This window comes from Ceratotherium simum, chromosome 14 (genome assembly GCF_057802395.1).
Source record: "Ceratotherium simum simum isolate JZ-2026a chromosome 14, ASM5780239v1, whole genome shotgun sequence".
NCBI classification, from domain to species: Eukaryota; Metazoa; Chordata; class Mammalia; order Perissodactyla; family Rhinocerotidae; genus Ceratotherium; species Ceratotherium simum.
Window position 1 is genome coordinate 47087760 of NC_141913.1, and position 13327 is coordinate 47101086.

The 13327-nt window shown below is 40.3% G+C and overlaps 1 protein-coding gene across 1 annotated transcript in view; it reads right to left on the reverse strand.

Annotated features, from left to right (window-relative positions):
- CCBE1 (collagen and calcium binding EGF domains 1) overlaps positions 1-13327 on the reverse strand; it is a 236682-nt gene that overhangs the window by 39355 nt on the left and 184000 nt on the right. Inside the window, exon 3 of the mRNA XM_004422670.3 lies at positions 3616-3668. Within this exon, the coding sequence (XP_004422727.1) occupies positions 3616-3668 (53 nt within the window). The remainder of the gene's footprint in view (positions 1-3615; positions 3669-13327) is intronic.

Genomic DNA, 13327 nt, shown 5'->3' on the forward strand with positions numbered 1-13327 from the left:
ATATACTAAACCTATTTAATGGTGAAATTTAATAAAGTACAATAAAATGTGAAAACTGCGTACCCCCCCCCCCAAAAAAAAAGGGGGCCGGCCCAGTGGCATAGCAGTTAAGTTCACACGCTCTGCTTTGGCAGCCCGGGATTCACAGGTTCGGATCCCGGGGGCGGACCGACACACCGCTTGTCAAGCCATGCTGTGGCGGTGTCCCATATAAAGTGGAGGAAGATGGGCACGGATGTTAGCCCAGGGCCAATCTTCCTCACAAAAAAAAAAGAAAGAAAGAAAGACTGATCTATGAGTTCCTTACACTTCAGTAAGACTGCGCTCTCTTTCCCTCACATGCTCTGCCCTGTTTCTGGAAGGCCTCCTCTGTGTCAGGTTCTACTCTCGGAGGCATGAAGCATTATGGTGACCAGGACAGGTTCTGGAGCCAACCCTCCAAACTCTGCCACTCTCTCTGTGACCTTGAGGTCTTTAAGCCTCAATTTCCTTACCTATAAAATAGGGATAACAGCAATATGGACTTCACAGTGCTTTTATGAAGATTAAATTGAATGATGCGTTCAGCACAGTGCCTGACACATGGTAAAAAGCTTTCCCTGTTCTTCTGCTTCTTTTGTTACTAGTTTTTATGATTGGCTGGTATCTGGCAGGAACTATGTCCCCTGGAATAACCAGCAACACTCTCTTCTTACAGTATATGCTCAATTAATAATTGTTGAACTAGAACAAATCAGGTTACCCTATCACCCGGCCAATCAAGATAATACTTATAGTAAGGGTTGGCAAATTTTTTCTGTAAAGGGGCCAGATAATCTTTTTGGTTTTGCAGGCCTTTGTTGCAACTAAGGCAAAACTCTGCTGTTACAGGGCAAAAGCAGCCACAGACAATATTTAAGTGAATGGGTGTGGCTGTGTTCCAATAAAACTTTATTTACAAAAACAAGCAGTGGGTCAGTTTGGCCCACAGGCCATAGGTTTCTGATCCTTGACTTAGAGCAACAAATACGAGGCAACAACACCTTTTAAACTGTAGCTTCTTCTCATTAGTTAGCATATTTGTTTAGAAATTCTAGTCTCTTTTTACTACCTGTGATGGTAAATTTTATGTGTCAACTTGGCTAGGCCATGGTACCCAAATATTCGGCCATTTTTCTAGATGTTTTGGTGGAGATATTTTTTAGATGGGGTTAATATTTAAATCAGTGGACTCTGAGTAAAGTAAAGCAGATTATCCTCCATAATGTAGGTAGATCTCATCCAATCACATGAAGACCTTAATAGAAAAAAGACCTCCCCGGATAAAGAGGGAATTCTGCCAGCAGACGCCTTCAGACTCAAATTGTAGCTCTTCTGTGAGCTTCCAGCCTGCTGGCCTACCCTATAGATTTTGGACTTGCCTCCACAATTTCTTGAGCCAATTCCTTAAAATAAATCTGTTTCTCTGGAGAATCCTGACTAATATACCACCTTTTCTGAAATCTTACATTTATGCTTTGCATTCTTCGGTAATAGAAACCTTTATGACTAAAGATATCTTTAGTAAAAACCACACACTCCCACTCTGACTGATTTCCACAGACTAAAACAAATCAACTTTAAAAAGTATTCTAGTGAAAAGCAATCGAGCAGAGAGTTATGGCAAAGCAACTTGCGGCACTTGAGACTCTTCCTGGAAATACTCAGGTCTAGGCTACATTAACTACAGGTGTTGCAGTCTCACTTTAGGGTGAAGGAGACTGGTTTTAGGCCTAGATGTTTGGAACCACAATACCTAACATTTAAAGAAACTCTAGGTAAGTGGTATCCACGAAACGTGTCTTTAATTAGGTTGGGCAAGGTCTTTAGCTGGGATCTTAAGTTGATCCGCCTCAATTTCCTTTCAGTATCTGCCAAATTGAAACATAAAGGACACATCTGAAGTATGAAGGACTGAGAAAACCTAGCTTACAAAAGAATGCAATTATTTTGACCTTTGTGTTTTTTTCCACCAAGCTCTAACCAACGGAATTGGCTGGCAGTGTGAAATTCAGTCTTGGAGAGACCCAAGGCTACATAAACCATCATATATGAAGTGATTTCCTAATCAACCTTCCTAAAGCAGCTTTCCCAAAGGTCAGCTCTGGTTTAATGAACTCTTCCATCCTTCCACCAAAGAAAGCAATACACAGGAGGGATTCAATTATTTCTAATTGATAAAGGAATTGCTCTCTATGAGATTATGCAACACGCATTAGTTTGGCTGGGCTCCAGGTCCTCTATAGAGACATAGCTTCTTGAGCAACAGTAAAGAAAACTATTTCACATTACTCACCCACCTCTCCCCGGCCCACCCCAGGCCTAGGCAAACTAACCTCATGCTCTTCAAACAGCTCCTAGTGTCTTGTGTGTCAGGGCTCTGCCTGGAATCCTTTGCAGCTCTCTTCCTTCTTCTTGTCTAAGTCCTGGGCAGCCTTCCTTAACAATCTAGTTCAAGTCTCCCCTCCTTGAGACCACCTCTGACCACCCTGGTCCTCTGTGCTATGTGTCCCCTTGAATACTTGTTGCACTGAATGCCTCTACTGCACCTTGCAATTACTAACAGCAGCAGCAATAACAGCAACTGCCATTTATCAAGCACTTCACAAGAGCCAGCCTCTGTTCCAAGTACTTTACATGCAGTAATATTCTTAAAACAACCATACAAGTCAAGTACTAATACTTTCCTGCAAAAACTAAGCTTTAGAAAGTAACCTGCCCAAGATCATAGCTAGTAGGAGGTATGTTGTGGACTGAATGTTTGCGTCCTCCTCAAATTCATATGTGGAAATCCTAATGCCCAATGTGATGGTAATTAAGAGGTGGAGCCTTTAGGAGATGATTAGATCACGAGGTGAGGCCCTCATAAATAGAATTAGTGCCCTTATAAAAGAAGCCCCAGAGAGCTCCCTCACCCACTTCTGCATTGTGAGGACACAGCAAGAAGACGACTGTCTGTGAACCAGAAGGCCCTCACCAGACACTGAATCTTCTGATGCCTTGGTCCAGGACTTCCCCACCTCCAGAACTGTGAGGAAGAAATGTTTGTGTTTAAGCCACCCCATCTATGGTATTTTTGTTATAGCAACCCAAATGGACTAAGGCAATGTGGAAGCATGATTAAAATCCAGGTCTCTCTGATTCCATGCTATCCACATCCTGTCTCCCCAGCTCGAGTGCTGGGTCCATGTCTTACATTGCTCTGTCTCTTCAGTGCTGGGCTGAGCACAGTGTTTGCTGATGGTCATGTGAAGGGGCTTCGAGTTAGCACATGAAAAGCAGGTAGAGATGTTGGGAGGACGGTTGTGTTCTAACTGTGTATGAAATACTAATTAGGCAATTACAGCCTCTTCAGCATAAAAACTGAAATATAAGAATTACTCAATGTATGTGTGTATGTTGTGTAATGATTTAGACAGAATAGGCTACCTGTAACCAAATTGGCATTAGAGGAACTTAATGCCAAAAAAATAGAAATTATACACACACACACACAGATAACACACATACACTCACTCTATGTACATCTGAACTCTATAGACATCTAATGATGAGTCATGAAAAAGGTAAGAAGACATAATCTTTTATATCACATACCTTCTGGGATGCACTGTCCAAGAACAAATTTATAACCCTTGCAGCACTTTTTCCTAAGAGACAAACAAACAAAACACATTTTAAATGTGATGTGTTAGACTGAAAATATAATTCTTTTCAGTTTTTGGTTTTGAATGAAATAACTTGTGCCCAGGAAAAACTGAAGCATAAAGGAAAGTAGGGATGGAGTATTTTTAAGGGAATTTGAGATAAAAAGGAAAATTATCCTCAATACCACGTGACCACATCTTCCAATAGTAGGATGTCCTTTTCACATAATGCGTGAAATTAATCCTTTGAATCCTATGAAGTGAATTAACTTGGAGACTTCAAGATATTTATATTAGGTAATTAGAGGCCTACAGGGTATAGTCATGAAAAGGACCTTTTCCAACAGGCCAAGGATTCACATGACTTGCTATTACTATAACAATTAGCTAAGTTTAATAATAATTTGATAATTATAAATAATGACTAATTATAATAATAATTAGGTAGCTAATTATTATCAATAGAAAGAAAGACCTGGTCCCTCACTTCTGAAAAAAAAATTGACCACGAAAAGCATGTGAATAGCAGTGGAGCATTGTCTAATATAGTGCTGGAAGTGAGAGGATCTAGCAAAAAGACAAGGCAGGATTCCACTCTACTGTACACAGGGTCACCAGAAGTCAGAATTGACTTGACAGCACTAACAACAAAATTATTATCAAGCCTCGGACTGGAACCCAAGCATTCTGTCTTCATTCAAGTGCTTTTTTTTTTCCTTGGTGAGGAAGATTAGCCTTGAGCTAACATCCGTTGCCAATCCTCCTATTTTTGCTGAGGAAGATTGGCCCTGAGCTAACATCCGTGCCCATCTTCCTCTACTTTATATACGGGACGCCTGCCACAGCATGGCTTGACATGCAGTGCGTCTGTCCACGCCAGGGATCCAAACCCGGGAACCCCGGGCCGCTGAAGCAGAGCGTGCAAACTTAATCATTATGCTACTGGGCCAGCCCTCAAGTGCTTTTTTTAAACACCTTACCACATAAGGTACTGAAAAGCACCTAAATTATCTGAATTTAAAAAACAAGAAACAGGCAATTCCTAACATAAATATCAAAGACTTACATCTCTGCCTGAGGTAGAGGAATGGTGCCATCAGCTCAAAATGTAAATTTCCACTGGAAAGACTACATCTTTGGTAAGGAGTTCTGAGCTCCTAACCAACCCGCTCCCCTGCAGATAATAACTTTAAACTCTGGACAAAATAGAAGCCAATGACTACGTGAAGCTTCTAGAGAGTGAATAAAGCAGGCAGAGTTATAATTTTGAACAAGGGACCAACACAGGGTAAGTCTCCTGCCCTTTAGGGCTTTAGCCCGAGTGCAGATCACAGTTGCCATGTGGTGTGGGAAGCTAAAACTCAGAGAAAACTGTAGCATTTTTTGGCTTGATCAAACAGAGGACAAAACTTGGGCAATCAGAGACACGAGAAATTGAGAGAGAATTCTGAAAAGGAGAGTGCTAGAGAAGGAGAACCTCAAACTCTGTGTATAAACTCTGCCCAAGGCTCCTGTAAGCCCTACACCATGTGTGAGGAGCAGGCACATCAGCCCAGCTAGAGACAAAAGGGGCTGAATGAGGACTGGAGCTGCCACCTACCGCAGGCCAAATGGTTTTCAGTTTTTGTCTAACAAAGTTAATTGCCTGCTAAAAAAAACATATCAATACTCTCTGGAAGAATATAACAGGATCCAGGGTCTCTACAACTTAACATGTACAAATGTGACCCATCCTCAAGGGAAAGACAATCAATGGTGTCAGCTCATACAGACTTTAAAGTAGCTATTACAACTATGTTCAATGATATAAAAGAAAATACACTTGTAATGAATGAAAAAGTAGGAAATCTCAGCAGAGAAACAGAAACTGAACAAAATGGAAATTTAAGAACCAGAAAATATATCTGAAATTAACAAAAAAAAAGAACTCATTGGATAGGTTTAACAGCAGGATGGAGATAGGATATGGCAAAGAATTAGTGAATTTGAAGATACATGCATAGAAATTATCCAGCTTGAACAAGAGAAAAAAAAATGATTTAAAAAAAGAACCAAACCTCAGTAACTGGTGAGATGATCTCAAGAGTCTAATGTATGGTATTTGGAGTTCCAGAAGGAGAGGAAAGAGAACGGAGCAGAAAAAACTATTTGAAAAAAATGGTTGAAACATACCAAATTAAGTGAAAAACAAATGTACAGACTAAAGATGTTTAGCAAACCCCAAACACATTAAATACACACACATACAAAAAAATGTCGAGATGTCCAAGTCACATTGCTGAAAACTAAAGAGAAAATCTTGAAAGCAGACAGAGAAGAATTACACATTATCTACAAGGAAAGGATGATTTGAATGACCATGGGCTTCTCATCAAACACTATGGCAACCAGAAACAATGGTATGGCTTCTTCTAAATGCTAAGAAAACAAACAAACCTGTCAATCCAGAATCCTACATCCAGTGAAAATATCCTTCAAGAATGAAGGTAAAATAAAGACATTTCAGATAAAAGAAAACTAAGAATTCGTCACCAGCAGACGTGCACCCCAAGAAATGCTCAAGGGAGTTCTTCAGGCTAAAGGGACATGATACCTGAGGGAAACTTGAACCTTTAGAAACGAATGAAGAACATCACAAATGATAAATATCCAGGTACATATAAAAGGCTAGTTTTTTCACTCAATTGTATTAAAGCCAAAATTATACCATTGTTTTGTAGGGTTCATTATGCATGTAGATGGAATAAGTGTAACAAATGTAGAATAAAAATATGGCAGAGGGTAAATGGCCCTATATGGTTACAAGGTTTCTTCATTGTGTGGGAAAGAGAACAATAGTGATATTTCTGCTGGAGCAAACATTCCCCTTTGCTCTCCATCTCTCCAGCCCCCATTACTTTTTCCTTTTCTTCTCTCCCAGCTGTTTCTTTGGAAGCTTCCGTTTACCACACTACATCAGTATATGTTAACTCAGAGGCCAAGGTCCAGTGAATCTGCATATCTTAAGAATATACCCTAAGATATTTTTTGAGTTAACTATAATGGTTAACTATCATTTAAAGAAACTATCTCTCGGTAACCATAAGAGAAATCAAATTCAAAGTTACTCCTGTCGCAATACCACTCAATATTTGCATTTGCATTTGGATGTGCTTTCTAGGTGCAAGGGAAAGGGAATAAGTCAAATGTGGTCTAACTGGCTGGGAATTGCCAATCACCTGCAGCCTATCACGCCACCTGTGTGAACACGTCATTTGTACGTTGTAATGGGTACAGGGGCACAAACCACTGATTTGAGAAATCAGGCATTATCTGTGTGTGTCCTAAAGCAAGTTCTCACCTTCATCAAGTGGTCAGAACCTTCAACCAGGTTAGAAAAGGGCTTCTGTCTGTTTAAGAAGAATTTGATATACTTGAATGTATTTTTTCTATCACATAGTAAAAGAAAAATTAAGAGCATTATTTTCTACTTTTGCAAATTAGTATAATGTATATTATTGGTCAAATCAATTTCTTTGAACTGGTCTGCTAGGTAGGTCACCACTCATAGGAGAAACTTCAGCAATCTATTCCTAAAGCTTTTAAACTTTATGAAAATTTTATTAAATCTATCATTTACAAATTTTATATAAAATTTATTAAAAATGTATACAACCTATAAACATCAACATCTGGTAAGAGAACATTCTGAGGTCCAATCAGGTACAACACCACTGCCTCATCCCTCCCTGCAACATTCCTCATGTGCAGTCCAGCTGTGGTAGATAATCTTACTTCAAAATCATAGTAAGTGGGCTTCTAGTATAAAAAACAGCAGCATTTGGGATGCTCCCGAAACAGACTTGAATGAAATAGCTAAGGGTCCCCCCTCCTCGGCAAAGAACACATTTGCCTACCTGTACTTGTCCACTCAATATAGATTATTTTGAATCGTTCTTCAGCATATTTTATGTTAGGGCATATATGTATATTACATATATATGTAATTTACTGATAATAAATGATGCGTGGCAATGTCCAGAGTTTTCCCATTAGACATAATTTCCCAACATCTCCAAATGAATTATAATTTAACATGATAAGAGAAGCCCATGGGGTCTAAATTTATGATTATTATTTCTAACAGAGGTAGAGGATCTACCTTTAGATTCCATGAAACTTAAACTCTGTCTAGTTTTCCATGGTTTAAGAAAGTCCAAGTTCCCAACAACCAAAAAGAAAACTGGCTTAATAGAGTATTCCTTAAAATTTTATGGTTATTACCTACTATATTACTTGAAGCTGTTCTACAGAAAACTATAAGAAAAAGAGCTGTGCACTAGATGATTTGCAACTGAGTGATTCATGAGAAAGTTGGATGGAGGAGGAAAAACATGTGTTTTTGATACTCATGTCCCAGAGGTAACACCACATTTAAACATATGGTTCTATTTGTCTGTTTCTATTCAAATGGTGCATCTAAGGTACAGCCTCTGAGATGTTCGATGGCATTTTAAAGTTCATGCAAATGGATGCAATCCTTACAATCTCTCTTTCTACATCTAAGACGTTAAACTTGGGCATTCTGACCTTTTTGAGCATTTCAAGGGCTTGAGATCGTCCACACAGTGGAGCCAAAAGTAACCTGTCATTTGCCTTTTTTGTGAAATTAAATGATAACATAGTGATTTGATATGCTTTGAAAGGCTAGAGAGCTCTGTCAGGAGAAGATCTGAACTTCGGGATGGGCATGCTTCATTTAAATTCCTGCTCAGCTAAGAATTAAATCCCCCTTGGCTGTTTCTTCTTAATTGAATAACTAATACCAGCTCTCTGCTCACAGGAAGGAGCTCTGAGACTCCACTGTCCCCTCCTACTTCCCCAGAGTTCCTGCGAATACAGCATTATTTTGCATCTTAAACACCCAACAATCATAAATCACCATTTAAAATAAACAATGAAATATTCCAAAGTATAAAAAAACAACACTGGCTGCACGTCATACCTTTTCAAAGATTACTTACACCATAATTTACATATAATGAAATCGAGACAGCCGAAGTGCGATCTCCTCGTTGTGCAGGCATGAACACTTGTTAGATCTCACTACGAACATGGCTGTGTGGTTTTTATCTTTAAGAAAAACAAACTAAGATGGGGAAAGCTCATGTGGATTCAGGGGAGGCAGTCCTTAATATGCTTCACATGTCATAGCTTGGTTTTCCAAATGGAAATGCTTTTCTCATTTCTTGGCAAAGGGAAGTGGTGATTAGATGGTTGTTACATAGAAAGGGCGACATCTGGTAATCAGGAAAGTCTGTGGAAGTTTCCCTGGGGTGCCCCTAAGTATCAACACACACAAAAAATCATAAATAAAAACAGTACAGCCAGAAATATATCCCACCAACCAAGTGTGTGTGAGAGCTTTTGGAAGGAAAAACTACATCAGGAAAATGAAGATCGAGATAGCATCATCCAAAGTGTCTGCTGACTGTTAGTTATCAGGTTCTAGAAAAGAATTTAAAAAAAAAACCAAAAAACTGCCTGAAGAATTAGAGGACTAGAAGGAACCTTGAAAGGTCAAGTGAGTTAGTAGGCAAGAAATATTTCAACACTTGCTCCAACGCAACAGTAAATTTTCCTAAGATTTACTTGGGGTTTCCTTTGCATACCTGCCTAGACATGCAGCAGAGATGTCAGGAGTTTTTTAAGAATGAGAGACAGAACTGCATTTTTTAAGCGTTGGTGCCAAGAGCAGATGGAGCAATGGCTTTGGGGTCAAGCAAATCTGGTTTATAAATCTGGCTCTGTCATTTCAGAGCTGGGGATGTGACCTTGGGCTCATTTCTTAAGCTTGCTGACCTTCAGATTCCTCACGGACAAAACGTGAAAAATAATATTTGCTTTATACGGTTATCACAAGGATAAGAGATAATATAATGAAGGTGCCTAGCACGGGGCCTGGTTTGGGGTCAGAACAGTGTTCCAGCTGCAGCTTTATGAACACAGCAAGAAAACAGCAAAAGCAACTCGTCCCAGATGTTTTCATCTTATGACTCATCTCTTTCTTCCACTTCTTATTCGATGGCAGATGTCACCTCTTCTTCCAAAAACAAGAGACGAGGAGGGGAGGAAGCGCAAGTTCCCCTTTCAAGATGATGGAAAAGTAATATTTTTGTCCTCTTCTTCTTTCACATGTTAACCCCAGATAACGAGGAGAACAAGAAATAAAAATGCAAGCTCATATCCCACGGATTTAGGAGATCTCTCTAACTCCGAATCACAATATATGAACACGGCCAGTGGAAGGAAGGATTGGAAGTGATTTTGCAGGGTGGAGTAACTTCAAACCTAAGTGCCTCCAGAGGAGGTTATCAGGAGGTTATCATGGGGAAGCCAGCCAACCTATCCCGCAGAACTTCAGCAAAGCTTAGAAATGGATACACCAGGTATTGAGGAAAGTGGAGGCCAGAAGACAGTAAGATGATCTGCAAGTCTGGTGAGAAGCTGGACTTCCAGTTCCCTCCCCAACCCCAAGCAGCTAGCCTGATACTCTGCCTACTGCAGCAGGAGGCAGAAGGCACATCCTTTTGGAAAACTGTACCCAAGAAGTTCAAGACTGGAACACCAAGCCAGACAACCCAATGGCACCTACCCACGAGCAGATAATCCCGCCCAGGCACACAGTTTCCAAATGTTTTTAAAGAACCCCTTCAATTTCATATTTCCTTCCAAAACAGTGAAGCCCTCCTAGTGATGGCTTCTAAAGGTAAACTGATGGTGCTTTCTCACATCTTCAGCTCGTCAGTCCTAAATGAAGACAGATGAGATGGAGACACTGCAGAGCCCAGTTTGCATGATTTATTTTCACAACTCCCACCATGCTGTGGCATGCATGAGAAAGTCGTCCATAAGAAACTTTCGCCAGGAAGAATACAGAACACGAGGCCTTGGGGGCTAATACTAAAGGGCCGAGGATTTAAAAGCGGGCCTGAATTTTTTTGTAAATCTCCTTAGAGTGAGGAAGCTTTCTTCTCTTCCTTTTAACCTTCCTCCCTTGTCGAAACTTTTATTGAGCTTTGCACGACTTTGCGTGAGCTACCAGAATTCCTTTTACACCAGATGCCCTGAGAACCGAACCCAGTAAAATGACTCACCTCCCATCTTGGCATGCTTGGTTCCAGCCTTTTAACCAGAAAGTGCTCCTCCCAGGCAAATGGAATAATATCACGTTCACTACAGCAATGAGTAAAGGAAAACTTAAAAAAACCAAAACAAAACAAACCTACCAATTTATTTATATATAAGCTGGTTACTGCCAAATCTCAATGACAATATTAAGAGAATCATAAGGAGTATGTTAGGTATACCCTGCTCTTATATGCACAATTACTGATGGTCAAGATCAAACAAGGAAAACAGTTTGGTGGTTCCTCAAAAAATTAAAGAGTTACCACATAATCCAGCAATCCCACTTCTGGGTACATACCCAAAAGAATTGAAAGCAGACTCAAACAGATATTTGTTCATAGCAGCCTCATTTACAATAGCCAAAGGTATAAACAACCCAAATGCCGTCAATGGATGAATGGGTAAACAAAATGTGGCATATATATATACAATGGAAGATTATTCATCCCTAAAAAGGAAGGAAACTCTAACACAGGCTACAACGTGGGTAAACCTTGAAAACATTATGCTAAGTGAAATCACACAAAAGGACAAATATTGTATGATTCCACTTATACGAGGTACTTAGTCAAATTCATAGACAAAGTAGAATGATGGTTGCCAGGGGCCGGGGGTGGGGGGAGTTGTTGTTTCATGGGGACAGAATGTCAGTTTGGGAAGATAAAAAAGTTCTGGAGATGGATGGTGGTGATGGCTGCACAACAAGGTGAATGTACTTAATGTCACTGAATTACACACCTAAAAATGGTTAAAATGGTGAATTTTATGTTATGTATATTTTACCTCACATATACACAAAGACCAAATGAGGAAGCAACACTGAAGTCATTCCTCTAACCATTAACACCCTGGTCATGGTACCATCTGGGTTTTAGCTGTGTGAGTACAGAACAAAACTAGAAGTGTGTGTGGGAGGATTATTCTTAGACGGGGCTAAGGTAATAACCAGAAGGTATTTATCCCTACAAGGCTAAAAGTGATAATAATTTACTCATTCAACATTCATCATGCATCTACCTGAAAGGCAGAATAGCTGGTGGTTAGGGCTCTGGGCCTTGGGGATGTACCTCCTGGGTTTGAATCCAGACTCTGCTGTTTTCCAGCTGTGGGATCTTAGACAAGCGACTTAAAGTCCCTCTAACTCGATTTCCTCATCTGTAAAATGGGATAGTAATAGGACCCACCTCTCTGTCTTGGTGTGAGGCTTCAAAGAGTTAAGATGGATACAGAGCTTAGTACAGTGCTGACAGACATTAAGTCCAGCAGAAAATTGAGAAAGAAATATGATGGTTTTCCTGCTGTGTCCCTTCTCTGATGACTACCTTCAAGGAGCCTGGAGCACTGAAGAGGGGGAGCATCAGGAAGGCAGCAGCGCCACCACAGTATGACTCCCAGTTGGCTCGGCTTTGAGTGAGAAGCAGCTAGCGCTGACTGATACAATACAAGGGCTGGTATCTTGGTCATATTTTGTTTCCACAGTCACTCCTGCTCAAAGATGATTTTATTGGATAGCGGGAGAAGTGAAACCCTCTTGGGCTACTAGAGCATTCCACCTCCTTCTCTATGATCGGCGCGATATCCATTCTCAGTGATGAAATACACACAACTGGATCTCCTACTGTTTACTCAAAGCTGGGGCAGGAGCACACAGGAGGTGCAGACAACAGCCCAGGCTGCAGGGCTGAGATGCACGTGGTCACCTTGGCATGATGTTTCTGCCAGCGCCTCCCTATCTCAGGGTTAAGGATCTCTGCAGAGGGCTGGCCAGAGCCCAGAGGGCTTCTGGAGACAAGAACCTGGGATTAACTTCCTCTTCGCAACTACGACAATGCTCTACACGCCAGCTCTCTTCTCAACATTTTTCCTCCTTCCTTATGACCCCAAATGAGTTTTCTATCTCATCAACCCTTATTGTCTTCCTTGTGGGCTGCCTTTCCCTAATTCAGATGAGAAGTTGATCATTTATGAAATATAAGAAAAAGTTATAACAAGTTGAGAAAGGTAGTTACTATCTTCATAAAAAACAAAATAAAATTCTATATATAAGTATATACATAGATACAGTTGCTGCAAGACTTCCTTACAGCAATATGGTTCACCAAATGCAGTGACATCATGGGACTCAAAGCCCTAGTCATTGATTTATTTTGATTCTATCCTTAACTCTTTAAGCATCGGAGGACCACCTGAATGGTTACTAATAATATGCTCCAGTGTTATTCACCAAGAAAATCATATCTTCAAGCACTGAATTATTCATGATAAACTGAGCAATATAAGTCATCCACAGTGGTTACCAAGGCATTCTTGGAAGTTTCCTGACTGCTCTGTCACCTTCTCCTCCCACTCTGGGCTTTCTCTGTAATTCTGCCATTGTTTTCTCATTTCTCTCTCTTCCAAAGTGTGGATCCAGCTTCAGGATTTCAATTCTCACCTCTCTGCTCATGACTCCTAAACTCCAAACTTCCAGGCATCTTAATTGCCTTCGCTTT